This window comes from Pseudonaja textilis, chromosome Z (assembly GCF_049901715.1).
Source record: "Pseudonaja textilis isolate UNSWEBS1 chromosome Z, rPseTex1.2, whole genome shotgun sequence".
Lineage (NCBI taxonomy): Eukaryota > Metazoa > Chordata > Lepidosauria > Squamata > Elapidae > Pseudonaja > Pseudonaja textilis.
This window is the reverse complement of record NC_142008.1, coordinates 47,540,909-47,565,333: the sequence shown is the minus strand read 5'-3', so window position 1 is coordinate 47,565,333 and position 24,425 is coordinate 47,540,909. Positions and strand designations below refer to the sequence as shown.

The following is a 24,425-nucleotide window of genomic DNA, read 5'->3' as shown; positions in this document are numbered from 1 at the left end:
CTCCAGGCTGCCAATTGAAGCCATTGGGGCTCTGGATGCAATACTGGCCCCTGGCTGAGTGACACTCTGTCCTCTGGTATCCTCCAAGGCCTGGAGACTGAAAACCTTACTAAGTCCACAAACCATAGCCTTCTGGGCCAATGAGGGGCTATAAGGATAAGTTCTGCTCTTTCCGCAAACAGTTTCTGGATCACCCTCGGGATCAGGGGCAGAGGGGGAAAGGCATAAAGGAGCTCTCGTGGCCAAAGGCTGTGTAAAGCATTCATTCCCTCCGCCCCCAGAACCGTAAATCTGGAGTAGAATCTCAGGAGTTGCATGTTGTCCTGGGAAGTGAAGAGATCCACAGCTGGCACTCCAAAGTGCTCCAACAGCTCCTGAAACAAATTGGGGTGCAAACACCACTTTGCGTGGTAATTGGTGGCTCTGCTAAGCCAATCAGCCTCAACATTGGCCACGCCTGCAATGTGCTCAGCTCTGAGTGATACTTGGTGTCTCTCTGCCCATAAGCAGAGTTATTCTGCCTCCAGCATCAATGGCCATGAATGTAGCCTGCCCTGGTGTGCACCTGGGTTGACAGGTTGCCAGTCAAGACTATGATGTCCTTATCTGAGAAGTATCCTCTAAGTGTTTCAGGGCCAGATGGACCGCCCTAAGCTCCAGCCAATTAATATGATGGCCCAAATCTTCATAGGACCATTGTCCTTGGACCACCTGGATTGAATATAGGCTCTCCAGACATAAGGACTGGCATCTGTGGTCAGCACTAACCTGTCAGGGTCTTGAATAAGAGTCACAGGGAAAGGGCCTCAGACGACCACCATTGTAAAGATCCAAAGACCAGCGGAGTTAATCTGACCTGTAGAAGGGAACAACTCCTACCTGTCTTCTGATAAGGGAGAAGAAACTATTGGAATGACCTGGCATGCAATCTAGCCGAGGGCACAATATTAATGCATATGAGGAGGGCGGAGCTGGTGTTGTGACGATACAGCATGTGATCTCAGAGGTCTGAGATCGCAGCTGATATCTTTGCCCCTGGATGGTCCAAACGGATCTAAACCGTCCCAAAGAGACGGCGAAAGTGAAGAGCATATCCTGTTGATCCCAGGGATATCGCAAAGTCCCTGGTAGATCCAGGAGAAGCTCTTCTTGCCAGCGGCAAAGAGGCAGCCATTAAAGCTGCTGAAGTTGAGACAGCTCCGAAATGGAAAAGAGCAGAAAGAGAAAGTGTGCCGGTTTTGTGAGAACTTTTTTATTCAAAGATTTGAAAGGACACCCTAAGGAAAAGAAAGAATCTGTAAAAGTTTTGACAGAAGTGATTAAGCGGCGATTTTAAACGGAAGTGTCAAAGTAAGGTTTTGTGGGTTTTTTTGTTTTTTTTTCATTGCTGGATTTCTATACACGATTTTGTATTTTGAAACTGGACTGGTTCTTTTCTTATTTATACCTATCTTTTCCTCTCCTTTTTGATTTTGCAATATTTCAGGCTAGAGGCTCCCTTTAGTTACTCAGTTATTTCCCTTTTGTATATTTCTTTCCCCTTTTTTTGGTATTTTTTATTATGTTTTGCTTGGGAAAGGACGGGGAAAGTGAGAGCAAAGAAACTTTGTAACACTGCCAACTAGACGCTTGAAAATGCTTTATTTCCTGTGATCAGACAAAGCTCAGAAAGCAGAGAAAGAAAGAACTGAGAGTCCTTTTCAAGGACATTGCTATGTGATAAGATAGAGGGAAGAGCATGGGAGAGTGTTATTGTAGGTGCTCTTCTGAATTTCTATCACAGCTGGAGCCTGGTGTTGAAGCTTACGAAAAGAAAAGGTGATAAGTCTTTGGAGAAGAGAGTTATAATAAGAGCCTTGGATAACTAAACAAAATGCTGTGTGCTCTTTTTATTTTTTCTAAGTTGTGCTATCCCTCCTTACCAGCTTTACTGTATTTTTTAAAAAAATCTTTATTTTTGTAATAACTATTTGGGTTTTTGGCCTGTTTGGAGCTTGTTTTTGTCTTTTTTTTTTTGAAGTCCAGTCTCCACGTTTGCTTTTTATTTTAAAGAGAAAGTCTTAAAAGCTTTTTCTCTTTTCTTTCTTGGCATTTTTTGTTTTTTTAATCTACCTTTTTGGTTCATTTTTATGCACTTTTTTCTATTTGAGACCTTTCAATTGGATTAAGGTGTTGAAGAATCTGAAGAATTTTTTCCCTTCTCTTGTTCTTTTTAAGTCTTTTTCTTTATTTAACTACTGATTGGATTAAGGTTTACAAGAACCTGAAGAAACTTTGTCTCCCCCTTTTTTATTACTATTGGGCTTTTTCTCTCTCTAACATTCTTATTTTTTACTCAGAATTATAATTGGCTACTTTACAATTGGATTAAGGTTTAGAAGAACCTGAAGATTTTGAATTGTTTAAAATGAGTAGGAAATTTACAGCTCCTGGTTCCTCAACTTCTACTTCTGCCTCTCCACCATCTGGAGGACAACGTTCAATACAGACAATGCTAAAGCAAGAAAAAGAACAAGAAAAAGTGACTCTACAGATGATTATGCAAGGAATCCAAGATATTAAAGCAAGATCAGAGACTATTGAAAAGAGAATAGAGAACATCGAACAAAGAACAGAGAACACTGAACAAAAAACAGGGAAAACCGATGAAAAAGTGGAGAACATTCAACAAATGATGTCGAAGTATGGTGAAAGATTCCAAAAAATTGAAGAAGATAAACAAAGAGACAAGAAGATTGGAGACACTTATAACAGATTAACTATGGTTGAACAAGATAAAAGTGGTATGCTGAGATAGGAGATGGACAGATCAGAATTTTATCTTAGATTTTAAAATATAGAGGAAGAAAAAGGACAAAATCTAGCTGAGATAATGATAGAAATATTGGCTGAAGCTTTGGAAATAACTGAAGAGAAGATGATGGATGGAATAGATGAGGTATATCGAGACTTTAAAAGATATGCAATGAGAAATAGCTTACCAAGAGAAGTTCAATTAGATTTACAAAGAAAGCCTTTAAAACGCAAATATTGCAAGTGGCAAGAGAGAAAACATTGAAATACAAAGGCAAGGATATTGTGGTCCTGAAACAAATACCCAGAAGAGTGAGAGAGATGAGAAGAGAATACCATTTCCTGACTAAAATGCTACTTTAAAAAGAGGTGAATTATAGATGGCTGATTCCAGAAGGGTTAATGTTCACATGGCAAGAACAGAGATATAGAATTGACTCAATCGAGAAAGCAGAATTATTTTATGCAGAATTTTTTGGAAGGAAAGAGGAAGAGGCAGAAAAAGAGATCTCACTAATTGAATTCCAAGAGGACTGTCAAATGGTGACTGAAAAAGAAGAAGGCGCAGTAGGTGGAAAGGTGGGAGCCAAAGAACAACGTGAACCAAGATCTACCAGAGCTGTTAAACCCAACTATAAAATATAACCATGGAAGAGAAAAAATTGATTACAATTAATATAAATGGACTTAACTCAGCCGATAAAGAAGAAAAACTTTTCATAAATTAGAGAAATTAAAATTTGATATAATTGTCTACAAGAAGTACATATTAAAAAACAATATGAACACTTGTTGGTACAGCCAAAATTAGGGAAAATATTTACTTCTTTGACGCAATGTAAGAAAAGAGGAGTGGTTTTATACATTAAAGAGACCACCCCAGCAAAACTGATCTATACTGATGAAGATGGAAGAGTACTAATGGTGGAAATAATGGACAATAATATGAAAACACTCCTGATTGCAATCTATGCTCCGAATGACAAACAAGAAGAATTTTACAAAAAATTACATATGAAAATAATTGAACTGGACTATGCCAATATAGTTATGATGGGAGATTTTAATGGAATTGTAGACAATAAATTGGACTATACAGCAACAACAACAAAGCAAAACAGAAAGACTCTCCCCAAATCCTTTTTTAAAATGGTTGATGAATTAAATTTAAAAGATACATGGAGAGAAAGAAATGCTAAAACTAAAACAATATACCTTCTATTCAAATAGACATTTATCATTGTCCAGAATAGACATGATATGGATGTCAGCAGAATTAATATCTAATATTCAAGAAATATTGAAACAAGTACCTGGGCAGACCACAATCCAATGACAATTAAATGGAAAGGACAAAAAAGAAGATCAAGGTGGACATTAAATAATACTATTTTAAAGGAAAAAGACTTCACACAGCGGATGGAGAAAGAATTGGCCTTTAGAGAAAATAAAAAAGAAGATACATCTATTCAGAATGCATGGGATACAATGAAGGTATATGCTAGAGGCTTGATAATAGATTATACAAGGAAAAGGAATACTAGGAAAAGGCAAGCCTCTAAGGCTCTAGAGGATGAGCATTTTAAAAGACTTGAAAAAGAGTTACAGAAAATGCTACAGAAAAAGGACATTAAGTTAAAAATGGATATAATTAAACACAAAATGGTTCAAACAGAGAAAGAATTAGCACAGAAAATTAGAGGTGCCAAACAGAACTACTTTGAAGATGCAAACAAACCAGGTAGATAGTTAGCATATAAACTGAGAAAGGAGAAAGAATCAAGGAAAATATTGCAGTTAATAGATGATCAAGGCCAAGTTTGCCATGGCAGTAAAGAGAAGAAGGAAATCATTCAAGACTTTTATGGGAAATTATATAAGCAAGAGAATATTGATGAGGAAAGAGTTAAGCAGTATTTACAGAATGCTAATTTACCCAAGATATCTAAAGAGACTGAAAAAATGTTAGAAAGCAATATAACTATGATGGAGTTAACTGAAGCACTTAAGAAGCAAAACAATGGAAAGGCACCAGGCCCAGATGGACTTCCGGCAGAATTTTATAAAACATTACAAGAATCGTTGAATCTCCCATTGCTAGAAGTTATGAATGAAGTTATGTTAAAGAAGAAGATACCCAAATCGTGGTCAGAAACTTATATCACACTTATTCCAAAAGAGGAGGCTGATCCATTGCAAATTAAGAACTATGGACCTATTTCTCTACTAAATGCATATTATAAAACTTTTGCTTCAATATTGGCAGAAAGACTTAAAAAATATTTAAATAACTTTATCCATTCTGATCAAAATGGATTTCTGCCAAAGAGACAAATTAAAGATAATATGAGAGTAATTTTGAATACCTTGGAATACTATGAGGCACATCCTGAAAAACAAATGGCTTTGATATTTCTAGATGCACAAAAGGCATTTGATAATGTGAATTGGCGATTCATGTTATTATTGTTGGAACAGATGGGTTTTGCTAGAAAATTTATTCAAGCAATAGAAGCAATATATCATAAGCAAACGGCAAAGGTAATGATAGAGGGAGAATTGACAGACTCTATTAACATAAGAAAGGGAACAAGACAAGGGTGCCCACTATCACCTTTGCTATTCGTGTTAACTTTGGAAGTGTTAAACAGAAATATTAGAGATGAAAAGAGTATAAAAGGAATGAAAATTAAAAAGGAAGAATTTAAGCTGCAAGCCTTTGCAGGTGATTTGGTTTTTATCTTAGAAGACCCTTTAGAAACAGCACCAAAATTACTGGAAAAGTTAGAGGCATATGGCAAGGTGGCTGGTTTGAAAATAAACAAAGATAAGACAAAGATTTTGACAAAGAATGTGTTATCAAGACAAAAGGAAGAACTGGTGGATGTATTAAAAATCCAGGTCATGAATAAGATCAAGTACTTGGGGATACATTTGACAGCAAGATGTAGCATACTAAAAGAGAATAACTATATTAAACTTAAGCAGCAGATAGGTCTAGATTTGGTGAAATGGTAAAATTTACAACTGTGATTAATAGGGAGAATTTCAACAATCAAGATGAATATATTACCCAGAATTTTATATTTGTTCCAAACAATTCCAATTAGGCTTGGAAAAGACTATTTTAAAGATTTAAATAAAATTGTGTTGAAATATATATGGCAAGGTAAGAAAGCGAGAATAAAGTTAAAGCTTTTTGCAAGATGCTAGAATTAGAGGAGGATTTGGTTTGCCTAATTGGGAGTTGTACTACCAAACTACAAACCTGATGTGGGTCAAGGAATGGATCACATTAAGAAATACTAGATTGTTGACACTAGAAGGACATGATTTGTTGTTGGGGTGGCACGCTTTTTTATGGTACAAGGGAACTAAAATACAAGGGTATTTTAGAAGATATTATATACTGGTTAAATTGGGAGAAGATTAAAAGACAATGTTATTTGAAAATTCCAGTCTGGTTATTGACTATTGAAACATTTTCTTATCCTATAATATATAAAAAGGAACAAACAGTTAGATATGGGGAAATATTGAATGAAAAGGGTGAACTTAAATCTATGCAGAAACTAGAGGAACAAGGTATAAAGATGAATTGGTTCTCATATGCGCAAATACATTCAAGGTATGATAAAGATTTTAAAACAGAAGGTTTCTATGATAAATTGACTGATCTAGATAAAATTTTGACAGGTACTGATGAAAAGGTGATTAAAAAACTGTATGGATATTTATTAGAAATTAAACGAAGAAGAACAAATTAAAGAAACTATGATTGCTTGGGGGAAGAACTTTGGATATGGGATTGATTTAGAGAAATGGCAAAAATTGTGGTCTCAAAATTATAAAATGACAATGTCAACAGCTTATAAAGAAAATTTGTATAAGATGTTTTACAGGTGGCATATTCCCCCGACAAGAATAGCAAGAATGTTCAAGAATAAATCCGAAAAATGTTGGAAATGTCATCAGACACCTGGCTCATATTACCATATGTGGTGGACTTGTGCAGATGCTAAAAAATACTGGACTAAAATCCACATGTGGTTGGAAAAAATGACAAAAAAAAACATATAGATTTGAAACCAGAGATATTTTTATTGGGAATTTTACCTGAAACATATAGTAAAGATTTGAAATATCTGATTGTGAATGTATTAACAGCAGCTAGGATTGTATTTGCTAAAAACTGGAATAATGAGAAAATACCATCGCAGGAGGAAACCATTAAGAAAATATTGGAATGTGCTGAAATGAGTAGATTGACATTTGAAATTAGAGAACAAGAGGATAAACAATTTTATAAAATTTGGGACCTTTTCTATCAATGGTTAGATAATGAAATACAGTAATGAAATATGTAGATTTTTAGAAAATCATAAATATATAAAGGTAATTTTTTATTATATCTACAAGATGTTTTTAGGATAGATTTGGGAGGATAATATGAATTGTTATATAATAAACTAAGTAAATTATGGTTATCTCGTAAAATATGAATGAATAAATCTATAGTCAAATGATTGATTAATAATGATATTAGGGTATTTAATTTTTGATTGATAACATGAGCTTTTATGTAATGTAACTGTAATTGAAGACTACGAAATGGATGCACAAAATGATTTGTAAACCAACCGGCACACTGTTTGTATATCTATGGAAGAAAGTTTGATGTTTTTGATGTTTTGTTTGTTAAATGTTCTGGGGACTGAAGAAAACCCAAAGAGCAAGGTCCTGTATTGATAATGCCTCCCATTATAGCAGAACCTAAGGAATTGTCTACGGGCTGGAAGAATGGGGACATGAAGGTACGTCTCCATTAAATCTATGGAGGTGAGGAAATCCCCTTTCCTAATTCCCTACAGAATGGATTGGAGACAATGCATCTTAAACCGCTTGTATTTTACCCGGAGGTTAAAACGCTTCAAGTCCAGAATTGCCCTCCACCCTAACGAGGCTTTTGGGATTACAACCAAGATGGAATAAACTACCATGCTCTGTTGGTCCTCAGGCACCAGCTGAGTAGCCTGGATTTCCAGAAGGTGCTGAATAGCTGTTTCCATTAGGACCTTTCTCCCTCTATTGCTTAGAGACAGGACAAGGAATAAAAAATCTCGGGGGTATAGAGAGGAATTCTATAGAAAGGCCCAAAGGTCCAGGTGTCTGTGATTACTTCCTCCCAATGCCTGGCAAACAAGGCCAGACGGCCCCCAATGGGAGGGTTGACATCAGATTTATCTGGGGCATTGCAAGGGATGACCCCCAGTCCCTCGAAAGGGACACTTATTGTTGATGGGTGATTTATAGCTGTTCTGTCCTGGGGTTGCTCCTGCCTGGGGGCGAAAGGCCTCTGGGTCCTAGAGAACCCCCCCTGTTTCAGGGGTCCTATAATAGGAGCGTCTGACATAGGGTGTTGATCTGAATTCACCCCTTCTGGATCTGAGGACCTTACTTTTGTCTTTGGAGTCCACCAGCACCTTGTCCAGGGCTTCTCCAAACATATTCTCCCCCTTAAAGGGGGCAGTGGCCAACCTCCACTCATGTCTCATATCAGCTTGCCATTGTCTTAGCCAGAGCAGGTGAAGAAAGGTCACAGTCCCCTCTATTGCCCTAGATGCAAATTTGGCCACACTATGGGTGGCATCAGCTGAAAATTCCACTGCTGCTAATAGCTTGTTTAAATGTTAGTGAGACCTGACATTGTCCAGTGGAATTCTCTCTTGTAGCTCTTGAAACCTGTTGGGTATATGGATACACCAACTAGGTTTGGGTGACTAAATATATAAACCTAGGTTTAAGTGTTTGTAGCTTTAAGCACCAAACTGCAATGTAATTAGATAATTAATGGTGCGGTTGCAAGCAGCAATAAAAGGCAGTAAGAGAAACGTAACAGCCGCTGGCCCCTGGTCTCTCTGCTCTCTGCCTGCCTGCTGCTTACTCCTGTTTTGAGACGTCTGCTTGATACTGTTTTGTTGGCTACTGTGCTGGATACTGTTTCTGCTGAACAAAAGGACTATTCCCTTGGTGAGCTGATATCCTGTGTATACTCAGCGTTGTCTTCGAGAGAAAGGTATCGGGAGGAGAAGATTTACAAGCAGATAAGGACATAGTACTGACTAGTTAATGGACTAAGTTACTGGATGGATATATTTGTGAATGACATATGGACTGATTGACAATGCTTAAACTCTGAATGGATTAAACAACTATTTAAAACAACAAACAGTGTTTTGTCTCCAGTGTGTGTATACTCTTGGGCCCAGCCTCTCTCATTTGGCTGCCTGGCTTGACTGCTGCTGCACACTCTGCTTGGGGGTTTGTCCCCAAACACTAACATTGGTTATGGGCCCAGTGGGCACAGTCTAACTAACCAGGATATAGTAGTGAGAGTGTTGGTGTGAGTTGCACATTACTGTAAAAACAAACTGTTTGTTGAATAGTTATTTATCTCAAGAGCAATGGCACAAGTAAATTTGCCAAGTCTGTCCATGATATCCAGACTAGATGGAACAAACTATGTTTCATGGTCAATGAAATGTAGTTTACTGCTACGAAGAGAAGGTTTGTGGGACATAATAACAAACCCACCAGATGTATCTAACTTAGATCCTACTGTTGAAGAGGATGCCAAAAAGATACAAGACTATGAACGAAAGAATGAGCAGGCTTTATGCATCATAGGACTGACTCTCTCTGACCAGCAACTGATTCATATCCGTGGAGAGGAAAATGCTGCAAACTGCTGGGAGAGTCTCAGGAAGATTTATGTTCGAGACAGTGTAGGAGCTCATATCAATCTTACACGGAAGCTGTTTAGAACACATCTTGAGAAGAATGGAGACATGTTAACTCATTTAAACTGTATGAAAAGCATTTTTCAGGAATTACAAGAAAAAGAGCTTATATTTAATGAGTTGCAACAAGTATACATTATACTGTCTTCATTGGATCGAAGCTATGATGATTTTGTGACTGCTTTAGAAGTATTGCCAAAAGACAGTTTATCAGTAACTGAAATTACCGGCAGGCTATTAGAAGAAGCCAGAAGAAGGTTTGAACGTGACCAGCTGAGAGAAGATAAGCCTAATAAAGAAGAGAAATTATCTTCAAAGCTTGAAAGAAACCAGCTAGGTAAAGTAAAGCACCCGGAAGAAGAGAATTTATCTTCGACGGCATACACAATTAAAAAGTGTTTTAATTGTGGAGGCAGAGGACATTTGGCAAGATTCTGCAGAAAAGGAAAAAGCCAGAATGTAAAAAAGCCAAAGAAATCCTTTGAACTAGCCATGTTTAGCAACTGTGAAGTGAAGAATGATTTATGGGTGGTGGACAGTGGTGCATCCCACTGCATCACGAGAGATAAGACAAAGTTTATAAAAATGTTTACAAGCTCTCAACGTATATCACTCGCTAATGGCTGGCACCTCAAGGCCAAGGGTGAAGGTATTGCATATTGTCCATGTTTAAACCAGAATATAAAAATGTTGTATGTACCACAGTTAAAGATGAACTTACTTTCTGTAAGAGTATTAGATAAACTAGGTTATGTAGTTACATTTAAGGATAATAAGTGCATACTTGAAAAAGATAACAAAAGGGTAACTGCAGCTTTAAATGGAGCATTGTATGTTTTACATGATAGTAAGAAAGGGGAGGCACAGACTGTATTTAACAATATAAAGCCTCATAATGAATGTATCCATTTATTGCATAGGTGTTTGGGGCATGTAAATTTTAAAATGCTAAAACGTACAGTAGAGTTATCTCATGGAATAAGGTTAAAACCCTGTGATAAATATTTGCGTTGTAATGTCTGCTGTGAAGATAAGAGTAAAATATTGCCTGCAAATAGGCTAAATGGTTTCAAAACTAAAGAACCTTTAGAAGTAGTATTTGCAGACATTATAGGTCCAAAGAAACCCAGTATGGGGGGTGCTCGGTATATACTGAGCATTATGGACCATTACTCTAGATATGGGTTTTACTACCTAATGAAAAGCAAAACTGAAACATATCAACATTTCTTCAACTGGTTAAAGTTTGCAGAAAGAAAGACTAAATAAAAACTGATAAGGATGGAAATATAATCCATAAGGCAAGATTAGTAGCCCAAGGTTTTAGACAAAGTGCCAATGACTATGATGAAGTATTTGCACCTAGTCTTAAAGCAGCAACATTAAGGGCAGCTTTAGTGTGGGCAACAAGCAAGAAATACATAGTTAACCATTTAGATGTGGAAACTGCTTACTTGCATGCTCCACTAAGACATACTGTATATATGAAAAAGCCTAGTGGATTTAAAGGTGAAAATAATAATGATTGTTGGTTGTTAAAAAAGAGCCTCTATGGTCTTAAACAATCAGGCTATGAATGGAACCAGTATATTGTAAAGGAACTAAACAATATAGGGTTTAAAGCTGGTTTAGCCGATCTATGTCTATTTAAAAGGGAGACAAATGGTAAAATATCATTATTATTATTGTTCACGGATGATATTGCTTTGATTACTGAGACTAATGATGAAGCCAATAAAATAATTGCATCATTAGCCAAGAAGGTAAAAATCAAGCAATTAGGGGAGATAAAGAGATATCTAGGTTTGAATATACTGAAAACACAGAAAGGTTTTAAGATATCTCAGGAAGATAAGATATCTAAATTGCTAATAGATTATAAGATGGAACTTTGTAAGCCTGCAAAGACTCCAATGAGTCAGGATATTTGCAAAATGGATGCTCAAAGTCCCAAGTTTGATAAGGCAATATATCAATCTTTGATTGGTAGCTTATCATATATTAGCAATTGGTCAAGGCCAGATATAGCTTGTAGTATTAATCAGCTGGCTCGACATAATAATGATCCGCTTCAGTGTCATTGGATAGCATTGAAGAGAATCTTAAGATATCTTAAAGGAACATTACACCATGCACTGTATCTAGAACCAAAAGGTGATCTCAGATTGAGTGCTTATGCAGATGCTAGTTTTGCATCAGAAAGAGACACAAGAAAGTCGACTTCAGGAACAGCCATAATGCTGGGTAAGACATTAATAGGTTGGAAGTCAATTAGACAACAGCATATAAGTTTGTCTACTATGGAGGCAGAATTCTCCTGTTTATCGCTATTATGTACTGAATTAATTATGTATAAACAAATGTTGAATGATATGGGTATAACTGTAAATTATCCTATAATTGTACATGAAGATAATCAGGCAGCAATTCAAATGGCCACAAATATTGCAGTAAAAACTAGGAGCAAGCATACAGATTTAAGGTACCTAAACGTTAGACAATCTGTAAAGAGTAAAATGATACAGCTGGAGTACTGCATGTCGGAGGACAATATAGCTGATAATTTTACTAAAGCCCAAGGTGCCATTAAGCACCTAGAGAGTTGTGAAAAGTATGGGTTTAGATTGTAAAGGTATTATATATTTATATCACCCAAAAGGGGAGAATGTTGGGTATATGGATACACCAACTAGGTTTGGGTGACTAAATATATAAACCTAGGTTTAAGTGTTTGTAGCTTTAAGCACCAAACTGCAATGTAATTAGATAATTAATGGTGCGGTTGCAAGCAGCAATAAAAGGCAGTAAGAGAAACGTAACAGCCGCTGGCCCCTGGTCTCTCTGCTCTCTGCCTGCCTGCTGCTTACTCCTGTTTTGAGACGTCTGCTTGATACTGTTTTGTTGGCTACTGTGCTGGATACCGTTTCTGCTGAACAAAAGGACTATTCCCTTGGTGAGCTGATATCCTGTGTATACTCAGCGTTGTCTTTGAGAGAAAGGTATCGGGGGGAGGAGATTTACAAGCAGATAAGGACATAGTACTGACTAGTTAATGGACTAAGTTACTGGATGGATATATTTGTGAATGACATATGGACTGATTGACAATGCTTAAACTCTGAATGGATTAAACAACTATTTAAAACAACAAACAGTGTTTTGTCTCCAGTGTGTGTATACTCTTGGGCCCAGCCTCTCTCATTTGGCTGCCTGGCTTGACTGCTGCTGCACACTCTGCTTGGGGGTTTGTCCCCAAACACTAACATTGGTAGCAGAGGATGGTTTCGATCCATCCAAACACTAACAAAACCAGATGAGAGAGACAGGCCCTGTTAAAAATAGATGTGGCCGTGGAGGCCTTCACTGCCCATGCTGCTGACAGGTGTGTTCTCTGCAATGTTTATTCAACACCCCCCCCGTCCTCTGCTTTCAGCGAGTCCTCAGGCTCCCCAGGAATATCAGTGTTGGCTTGCAGGACCACAACTGGGGCGTCGACAGCGGGCACTTCCAGGGCCTTGGAGAGATCACCTCCCACGTTGAATATCTTCTTGTCCAGGGAGGAAGGGCTTGGACCTGACCCAAAGGATGACCATTGCCTTTGGATGACTGTGGTGAACCTCCTTGGCACAGGGATGACATCAGCTGTTACTGGTTTTTCGGAAAAAAGTGGGTCATTGGGGTCTTCAGAAGGGTCTGTAGGCTCCTGTGGTTCAGGAACCAAGCCCCGTCCTGTGGCTTTTTTAGCCTTGAAGAGGAGCGACCTGAATATGGCTAGTTGGAATAGGCCTGGCATAGAGATTTGGTCATCGTTTAGGCCTTCATCATCTGAGTAATTTCTGTCCATCAGTTGACCACTGTCAGATGGGATGAGTGGGAGCTTTCAGCAGGAGCATATATCCCTGGTCCTGAATGCAGGGAAAGATCATCCTCATGAGACCTGTGTCTCCTACTACGTCTGGATGATGAAATTGAAACCTCTGAAGGTGAACACCTGGTCTGCTTCAAGACAGCTGACACACCTTGCTTTACTGACTCAGTTAAAAGTGCCTGCATATTAATCTGGAATTCAGGTTCCTGCCCCATGACTGATCTAAGTCCAGCTGACATGGGAGTAAACATGGCCTCAGGGGCCAGTCTGGGTCTCTGGGCTGTAACTGGCAGTTACCCTGTTTTGCTGGGCAAACTGAAAAGAAATTTCTTCTCTCAGAAGCTTCAAGAGGCTCTTGCAGCAAAATCTGCTCTTCAGCTCCCCTTGTGGCTGCTTCTGTTACTGTACTCCTGTCAGTATGCAGCTGCCTATCTCCTCTTAATAACAGTCGCTCCTTGTTTAGGCGGGAAGCTGTGCTGGGCACCATTTCTGAAGAAGTTTGGGCCACTTCTTTTCCTCTAGCCCACAACTTGTCAAGAGCCTCATCCCTATGGCGCTCATCCTGCTCAGCTGCCTTGGAGCTTTTTTTGAGCCCCTGCAGCTCTGTCCTTTGGATTGGGGCTATTATATGAAGACATCTGGTCTGGGGCTGCTGGGCTTAGAGAGCGTGACGGCCTGCGAGCCGTCTCCTCCACTCTCCTGACCATGCGGAAGCATTCTGTGGTAATTCTGCCATTTTCTATGCCCATGTTTTAAACTGTATTTTCCATAACTTTTACCTATGGCTTCCCTGGCTCTGTTCTAGCCCAAATACTACTCTACTTACCTGACTTGTTATGTAAAAGGTTTTTTTTCCTCCTTTGTTTGGTGTCTTCTGCCCCTTTAATGCTGCCATGTTAGAATGGCATCTGCGGAGGCCGGTTCAAGCTGCAAAGAGCCTTACCAAACCAAAGTGCAGGGAAACAGTGTGGATGGAGTTTCTACACACCTCCCACAAAAAACACTATGTAGATCGGCCCTCAGCCGATCCGTTGTCTGATGGCCTGGGCCAAAGCCCCGACCAGGCTGTCTTTGACAACTGTCAAACGAGTAGACTAGTTCCCAATTGAAATATTTTTTTTGCCAATTAGATCAATTTAAATTTTTGGTTTTTTTCAAACAATTTAACACATCATCCAGCTAGCTCAATTTCTGAGAGGTCCCTAGCAACAGAGGGAGTGTCCTCAAAGATTTGACAGACTCAGTCCAATCAGCAAACGGTGACTGATTACCCAATCCTGAATGCTATCTCCACCACAATGGAGAATTCTATCAGCCCGTGCCCTGCTTCATTTTGTACTCCAGGGCCAAACTTTACAGTTATCTTTTGACTTCCTACTTCAGTATTCCAATCCCCCATGATAATAAGGGCATAATTTCTTTGTGTTGATTCTATAAGATTCTGTAGACTTCATAGAACTGGTCAATTCATCCTCTTCAGCACCAGTGGTTGGGGCATAGACTTGGGACTACTGTGATATTGAATGGTTTGCCTTGGATTCAAACTGAGATCATTCTGTCATTTTGGGGATGTATCCCAGTATTGCTTTTCGTACTCTTTTATTGACTATGAAGGCTACTTCATTTCTTCTGGGGGATTCTTGCCCACAGTAGTATACCTGATGGTGATCTGAATTAGAGTCACCCATTCTTGTCCATTTCGGTTTGCTGATTCCTAAGATGTCAATGTTTAGTCTTGTCATCTCTTGTTTGACCACGTCCAACTTGCCTTGATTCATTTACATTCCAGGTTCCTATGGAATCTAGATTTTTACAGCATAGGACTTTCCTTTCATCACCAGATGCATCCACAGCTGAGCGTCCTTTCGATTTTGGCCCGGTCGCTTCACTCTTTCTGGCACTACTAATACTAATCCTCTGCTCTTCCCCAGTAGCATATTGACACCTTCCAGCCTGACCCAGTGATACCAGGTTTTCAAAGTCTGATAGTCATTTATCAAGAACCTTAGTATCTGTTTTTACTTGCCTCGCAAATAACAATTCTTGAGTCAAACTTTCATCTTTAATAAAGCATACATAAGTAAGAAGCAAAGATTCATTACCTGGCAAATTCATCCAGCTGTAATGCAAAGTCTGTTGTCCATAGTATGCTGCACAATACATCTTCCACATTCTCAGCCACTTCATCTATGCATCTTTGCACTGAATTGTTGCTGAGAGGAATTGTCTTAATTATATCATGTGGTGACTTATGCAAAACAGTACTCAGATCCTCACTGGCTGGTAGGATGAGTTCTTCACCAATAGCATGTGGCTTTCCAGACTTAGCAATCAGTAATGAAATTTTGTGTGATGCACGCAAACCATCGGTGTTTTGTTGGGAAAAATTGTAAAACATGCCTGACAGTGTTGGGCGCTTTTGAAATTTGTCATGAAGTGATTGAAAAAAAGTTAGGTTCTAGTCTGCCTTGTCAGGATGTGCCTTCTTCAAATGTTCTCTCACTCTAGAAGGCTTTATTGCCTCAGTAGAAAATACTTTTTCACATAGTAGGCACTGTGGCAGCTGCTGGTTTGATGGTGCTGGTATAAATCCATACTTCAGATATTCCACACTATATTGTCTACATTTCTTCTTTGATTCTTCGCTTCTGCCATTTCTGCTCTGAAAATCAGAATACTTACAATATGTGTGTGTTCATATCTGATTTGAAAAGTTACAGTTGCAGTGGTGGGGGGAATGGTAGTAACCTGCTTTTTTAATTTTTTAAAAAATAGGGAAAATTTGCCGAGCCAGGCAAAACAGAGCAGCACACACGAGGCTTAGCGTGGCTGCCAACGTACACAGTATGCGCAGGCGCAGGAGGTGATGGGGCGAGCCGGGCTGGAACCAGAAATGCTCAGCTGACTAGTGGCCGACACAGCCCTAGGCAGAATTGCTCCCTGCAAGGAGCCCACCTCCAACACTCCTCTGTCACTCCCCTTGCCTCTAAGCACCCCCCTAAGTCATCTCACCTCTCCCCAGGGGCCAGTACTGCCCACTTTGGGAACCACAATCTAAACCTTCTAAACTAAAACTGTAAGTGCTCTTTAACTGTGGCTATTTAAATATTTTAATCGTAATCTTATTACTAATCATACCTAATTTTTTCATGAGCCTTTCTAGAACTTGTCTAAGAACATATTGCTGAAATATTTCCAGACACCACTTTAAGTGGTGACTAAATCTTTCATTATAGAGGAATTTTTGTAGTACTTCAGTTTTTTGCAGATAAAATTCCTCTTCCTGTTAAATTTGTTTGCATAAATAGAGGTCTGCCAAATTATCTGAAAAGCATCTATTAGAAATGAGTTAGCCTCTTTTTTACACTGGCAATATTTATTGTGACAGGAAAAGAACTACTGTAATTAACAATACAGAAGTTATAAAACAGGCCAAAGAAGTACAACATGGTCCTAATTCTAATAGATAATACAATTTGCTTTTGTTTTCTATTCTAAAAAATACCCTACTCTAAAGTGTATCACTGTTTTTTTTCTAATTACAGTCTTACAAGATTATGTTCATGAACACGGATATTTTCTGTCAGATCACATATTAAAGCACTATGAATTTTTCTACAGCTATATGTTTGCATTATGAATTGTGTGACATTTAAATCTATATATATAAAAGTGAAATACCACTTCACACATCATCACAAAATTTTCGGAACCATAAAGCCTACAAACTTGAAATTTGACACATATGTTCCTCTTGGCTTTTAGGTGCTTACTAAGAAAGGTTTTTTCGAAATGAATCAGAGCATTAGTATTTTGTATATTAACATGCTCATGCTAAGGAGTTCTCATGTCCCACCCCACCTGAAAAGAAATCTGTTCCAAATGCAAAACCCAAGCAGAGAAGTTTCAGTTTCAGAGCACTAAACAGCTTTAGAACAGATGAGGTAAGCCACGCCCAGGATCCTTGCTGTCTCCTTCTTGCTCACACAGCAATTACTGTTTCAGTTTCCAAACAGCCTCACACACTGACAGGACACTAGCCAGACGAATACTGATGGATGCTGGTAGGCAGAGGCAGAATTTCCCCCCCTTATATTCCTCCCCCAAAACAAAGCCCGACCACATAGTTTCACAGCGAAGCTCGGGTATCGAGCTAGTGATAGTATATATTTATTATATAGAAAGAACTAATTATACTTATACAGATCTACACATCTAAGCTAATCGTAAGACAGCCTTGTCATTAAAGAACTATTTCATGTATTGGATCTTCTTCCCTTAAATGAATGCTTTCAGCTTTTCTACCTTCTGTTTCTCACAAAATGAGGCCAGGCCTTTTTTTTTTTTTGACCCTCGAAAAACCAGCTAGGCCGTCTTTTCGGGGTGACTTAATTCCCCCCCCTTGCATCCTTGGGCGGGCGGCGACGGCTTGGATTGGGCATTGGTGGGGCACTTCGTATCGAGAGACCTTCCGCCACCGTTGCTTTTCCTTTTCTCCATGCTGCCGCGGCATTTAGAGCAACGCCGTGGCATTTGGCGCAGCCACACAGGGCTCGTCCCTGCAACCGGAGCCCAGCGGAGACACTCGGCTTCAGGCGCTCCTGTCGCCGCCTTCCCTTTGCCTTCCAATGCAAAGCCAATTCTTTTAAAAATGACACCCTACTACCGGTACAACAAAGCCTCCCCTGCCCGAGAGGGCAGCCCAACCCCACGAGGGGAGGCAAATCTCCCGGGGCTGCAGCGCAGGATCAGCCCACCCCGGGAGAAGTGCCCAGCCACCATCCCTGCCTGGTGCCCGGCAGAGTGGAAGAGCTTCACCTGGGGCGCCCAGCACAGCTGATAGGCGGGACCTCCTGCCCAGCGGCAGAGCTCTCACCAAGGCAGCAAGCGCCTCCCCTCCAGGCCCTCCACTCATCCCACCAGGGCTGCACCAGAGCTGCGCCAGAGCCGTGCGGGCTGGGCAGACCCGGGAAAGTGAGCCGCGGGTGTACACCTGCCTGCCAAGCGAAAGAGCCGGGCCGACCCGAGCTTGGCTTCCTTCCCAAGTCTCTCCAGCCCGAACCCAAAGGGGCCACCGGGAGAGGCTGCCGAGGCAGTGATAGCACATCCATGGACAGGGAGGCAAGGCGACGGCCTGCGCCGCGTCCTCCTCCGAGCTGAACCCTGCCAAGTGAGCGCCTCTGCCCAATGCCTGTGCCGCTGCAGCATTTTGAGCTGCCAGCGCATTTGGACATGCATGGGGATGGGGATGGGGATGGGCAGGGTGAGGGGTGGAAAGGACGGGCGGCTTTGGGCTCTCTTCGCCAGCCAGGAAAGCAGCACTGCCGTCGCCTTGCCTCCCTGTTCGCAGACGGGTGGGCACTATCATTGCCTCGGGCAGCCTCTCCCAGTGGCCCCTTCGCGTTCGGGCTGGAGGGATTTGGGAAGGAAGCCAAGCTCAGGTTGGCCCGGCTCTTTCGTCTGGCAGGCAGGCGCGCACCCGCGGCTTGCTCTCCCGGCTCTGCCCAGTCCACCCGGCTCTGGCGCGGCCCTGGCAGGATGAGCAGAGGGCCCAGTGGGGAGGCGCTCGCTGCCTTGGCAAGAGCTCCACCGCCAGGCAGGAAGGCCCGCCTGTCAGCTGGGCTGGGCACCCCAGGCGAAGCTCTTCATGCTCTGCCCGGCGCCAGGCAGGGATGGCGGCTGGGCGCTTCTCTGGGGTGGGCTGATCCTGCACTGCAGCCCCAGGAGATTCGCTTCCCCACATGGGGTTGAGCTGCCCTCTCGGGCAGGGGAGGCTTTGTTGTACCGGTAGTAGGACGTCATTTTTAAAAGAATTGGCTTTGCCTTTGAAGACGAAGGGAAGGCAGTGACAGGAACGCCTGAAGCCGAGTGTCTCCACCAGACTCCGGTTGCAGGGAGGAGCCCTGGCTGGCCGCGCGTGGCTGAGCCAAACGCTGGCAGCACGGGGAAAAGGGACAGCAACGGTGGCAGAAGGTCTCCCAATACAAAGTGCCCTACCAATGCTGAAGTCAATGCAGGCAGCACCATATCCTGGTATGCAACAAAAGTACTTCCTAACGGCAAGCCCCCCTGCCATTCCCCGCCATTTTGCATGTTTAATATAGGCCTTAATTTGTGGGGAGGGGCTTAATTTGATTTTATACCTATAAAACATGCTGGGACTTTCTATTGGGGGAGGCCGTATTGTTGGAGAAACACGGTATTCTCTCTTGTTGACAGGACTTAGGTAAGTTTGTAAATTTTACAACATTTTATTTCCTTTACACTAAACTACAAAGCATATGGGGAGTTGCTCCATATAATGACAGTTTAGAAATGGGAATCTTATGCTGTTTTTAAAGCACTCTCATTCCCTCAGCTATCATAGATAATTATAAATAATTTATAATTTATTTTTATTCAATAACCATTGTAAATATATGGAAGACTAGAAAGACTTGAGCCAGGCAAACCCATACTACTGATTCAAGGTCTTTCAAATTTAGAATTCTAATAGTGATAACTGTTAATACCTTATCTTGGCAATTAGCATATACTGTTCGTTACAAAATGAACAAAAACAAACAAGACATCTGACCTAAAGCAGCTCTTTCCTTTCCCTTCTGCAAGCAAACATATGTTCTAGCTGGAATAGAAATTTTATCCTTCTCTAATTATTAAAGTATGCAAAATGACTAATTTTCATAGCCCTACACTATGTCCATCTGCGTCCCGTTTTAATGTAGAATGCAATACTATTTCCAGAATCATTTCACCTAACCTGAAACTATAAAGTGTTGATTAATGCTATTTTTTATTCTTTTTCTAGTGCATGTGTCCATTAATGTATGTCAGAATCACTGTATTTTAGGTTCATCGTCCTAGACAGATGATTGTATTTCTCAACTTCCAAAATCATCATCTAACAAGTAGAGAAGACTGCTCCTATACTTTCAGGAACTATGGAAACAGCTATACAGATCCACAGATTCCCAGAGCGAGTGACAGTATATAATTGAGTGGGAAAAATAGTGTGACTGTCCAGTATAAGCACTAGTTATTTTGTCTTTTGACTTTGCCCCACCCAATCAGGGTGTATTTGCTGCCAACATCTGATTTTCTTCTCACCAATAATGGTTCAAAAAGAAGGCCAAAAGAAAGAAAATATTTTCTCCCTTCCACTGTTGAAGAAATACAAACCTTGCATCAGGATCCGACAATAAATCTGGAGAGAGACTTAAGCTTTTGGAGGCAATTATTAGTTTACAATCCCTCAACACACATATTACAATTACAATTGTGGGCTTAAAATAATAATTTGGATATATTAATAATACCTAATACCAAAGAAAACAAGTTCATGGCTTAAATAAAAGGACTAGGTTTCAAAAGAGGAAGAATGAACAGAGCATAATGGATAGGCCCATCTCAGATGATAATTAGGCTTTAAAGAAATGCTGCCAGGGAAGGCTTGATTTGATTACATAGAAAAGAAATCTGACTTCAAATATCACTCTCATCTACTTATTTACAGCACCTAAAAATGGGAGAGAAAACTGGTGTTTTTTTACTCTATCTTACAATACTTTATCCCACAACTTCAATGTTTTTTTCTTTTCTTTAACTTACTGGAGGCTGGAAGAATTGGTAAAAGATCAGATTATGGCTGCATTCTGATAATAAACAGAACCAATAGAAGTTTGTTTTGTTATAATATCAATCTCTAGTTTTAGCTGAAATTTACAAAGATACCAACATAAAAAATCCTTTAATCTACTAAATATAATATTGCACAATTATTATTTTGTATTATCTTCCATGAATGAAGACAAATGGATCCCGTATTATCTTTTCCCATAAGGTCTTCTAGACTTCATTTTTCAATGTGACATCCCAATTAACATCACCATGAATAAATGTGCTCCATGGTCATTTTTATACAAATTTAGTCTATTCGGATGTTCCAGATCAGTGGTCACCAACTGGTGGACCACGGCCCACCAGTGGTCCGCAGCCCACTAGTTGGTGACCACTGATCTGAAAAGAAAATTTTGGTGGTCCACAGAGAAATGTCACCCCCAAAGCACCCCCCAAAGCAATTAATCCAGGCTGTGTGGGAACACAAGGCTTGCGTCATTTGCATTGCAAACAACATGAGGTAATGAGGGAAGGGGGAAAAGGGCAGAAGGGGAGAACTTGCCCACTCGCCCCACGCACCTTGCCTGGCTACAGGGCTGCATCTTTCTGCTTCTTCCTTCTGCTTTGGGCTGCACGCAAGGAAAGCAGCAAAAGTCTTTCTTTCTCTCTCCCAAACACTGCCAGAAATGAGTCTTTCTGCAAGGCATCCTGCTCCAAGAGGCTGCACTGGCAAAGACTCATTTCTGGCGGAGTTTGGGGGAGAGAAAAAAAGACTTCTGCTGCTTCTGCTGCTTCCTTGCATGAAGCCAAAAGTCTCTTTCTCTCTCTCTCTCCCCCTGAGAACGGAGCTAAAGATGGTACTCTGTGATCCCAAATAATGATCGATCGGTAGGAAAACAGAGTGGAGAATTTTCCTGCAGACCAGAAGCCAGCAAGGAAACAGCAGAAAAGAGGAGGAAAGGAGCCCTAAAAAAAAGGGAGGAGAAAGGACACCAAAGTCGGGGGGGATGACTCCCCAAGGAAGAAGGCAAGCTCAGAGCGGTAGAGGCTGCTCTTACCAGCAGCAGTCTGAGAGGGATGAGGCAAGGGAATAAGGAAAAATGACCATGCAAAGTGCCCAGGCAGTGCACCGCAACTTCTGGACAAGCAGACAAAGTCCCATCTGTTGCCATTGCTGCTGTTTTTTCACTCTCACTTCCAGAGAGCGCTTCTGCCACCATTGAGCAGCCCAGCGCTTGCTCTGCCACTGTGCCTGGATTGATCTGGTCACACACACACACACACACCTGCTCTGCCTCTCAGCCCAAGTTAGGAATCTTCTCCAAATGCCCCGTGTTGACAAAGAAGGCATGGCTGGTTTGGCTGGAGAAATTGCTTCATGGCTCTTCCGTCCTTTCTTTCTCCGCTCTCTGGCCTGCCCTATGGAAGGACTCTTGCAGCCATGGAGCAGACCGGTGGCCCCTGCAATGGGATTGCAACTTTATCGGAAGAGCCACTGGCCAAGAAGGTAGGGAAACAAAGACCCGGGCAGGGTTTTTAGGGTTTTGCTTTCCAGTTCTCTAGAAACTCAGGTGCAGCTTCGGTGGCAAGCCTGGCAGCTGTATGTATCCCAAGAACATGTCCTCCTCCTCCCTAAATCTAAAAAAGCACAGGTTCTGAGCTAGTAAAATCGGTGTTTAAGTGAAGTTCAGAAGCCTGTCTATATCAACTGTCAGCCAGACCAGGATTTCCAACCTTGGCAACTTTAAGCCTGGCAGAGTTCAACTCCGAGAATACCCCAGCCAGCTTTATTAGTGATCCATGGAATTTAAAATTATGAGTTTGCTGGTCCCTGAGGTCCAAAAGGTTGGCGACTCCTGTTCCAGATTGATATATCAATTGGAACTGATACTGAAGTATGCATTTTTAGAATGCTATTCACAACTCCAAATCCACGCCCAGGTACCCATACGTATGTTATAAACACATGCACTAACAATGCATCTCCTAGATAAAATACATTGTGTGCATATAAATATAGGTTGATGTTTAATTAGATGGTTGATTCTCAAATGGAAATGCTGGTATGCAGTTTTGATTGGAAAACTAAGATTTTGAAGAATTCACTACTCTCAGTGAACTGTAACCTTAGTTACAAATAAGCAAATTATTTTGACAAATTATATAAACCTATCATCATCTTAAATAATAATGAATTTGCAGTACACATAGATTTACTGCTACTGTGGCAATCTGACCAGGAAAGAAAGCCTTAAAAAATTAAAATTCAGGTCACGTAAATTCTTAGATTTGATATCTAGTTGAATTTCACTCTCACCTTTCACTTGTTCAGAACACAGCTCCTTGGCTTTGTCTTTCATTATTTTTGGAATCAAAATATCCTTTTCTACATGTCTGAGCTTTGGTTCCTCTGCAAGAAAAAATATACATAATATTTCCAACCATAGATAAAAGTCATAGCTGAATTCATAGATTAAGATGCAACATGTGAAGTCCAAAATTCTGAACAAGAAATAATATAATTTATATTATAGAGTTTTAAGCTATTTTTAATTAATCATAACTTTATTTTAGCAATTCAGAAGTTTCACTGATATTTTACTACTCATATATTTGTAAATAATATATCTAAGAAGGCCACTGGCTAGGATAATCCCATTTTATCTGCATACAATTTCTGATTTCACTATATCTAAGCAGCAAGCAATATATGAACTCTGACCTTGCCAGTCAAATTCTACTGCAATACACTAATCAGTGTATCACTTAGGTTCATGATTATTCAAAAATAACAGGGTTTTCAGAACTATAATCCAATAAATATATTAAAAAGGTGATATAAGAACAACTATTTTAATTAAATACAATGCAAAACATTACTCAGACCATTTCCACTATTTTAGCTAATCTGATACAAGCAGAAGCATGTATTGTAACATTTGAAGCTATTACTTACTGAAGGGAAGGCTGAAAAAAATTAAGTGAGGAGAGCAACAGCAGTCACAACTGTCTTTTAGTTTCCAAACCTATAATGCAGGAGACCAGAAAAACTTCTTTTGATGACCACTAGCAATGCCTTTGGCTGCTTCAAAATCTAGGAATTGAAGTTCCTTACTATATAGAAGACATCACTTGATGAAAGCAGCCTTAAAGGCTCTCTCATATCAAATCAAAATGTCAACATCTGTTGAGCTCTGACTTAAAAAGACAGATTATTCCTAACTAAGAGTACATTTCCAGAGAGAAATCTATTATCTGCTACCTGTTTCTTTAACTGAAGACCATAGCAATAGGAAGACTCTAAAGCTGTCTCCATTATGTAAACATTTGCTCTATTTTAATGCAAA

The 24,425-nt window shown here is 40.3% G+C and overlaps 1 protein-coding gene across 13 annotated transcripts in view; it reads right to left on the bottom strand.

Annotated features, from left to right (window-relative positions):
* CMC1 (C-X9-C motif containing 1) overlaps positions 1-24,425 on the bottom strand; it is a 144,867-nt gene that overhangs the window by 94,529 nt on the left and 25,913 nt on the right. For all 13 annotated transcript variants that reach the window (XR_015739976.1, XR_015739977.1, XR_015739978.1 and 10 more), the window contains one exon: positions 23,396-23,488. Coding sequence is in view for 10 of the 13 variants with exons in the window: in XM_087915682.1 (XP_087771808.1) it covers positions 23,396-23,488 (93 nt within the window). In the remaining 3 variants the exon portion in view is untranslated. The remainder of the gene's footprint in view (positions 1-23,395; positions 23,489-24,425) is intronic.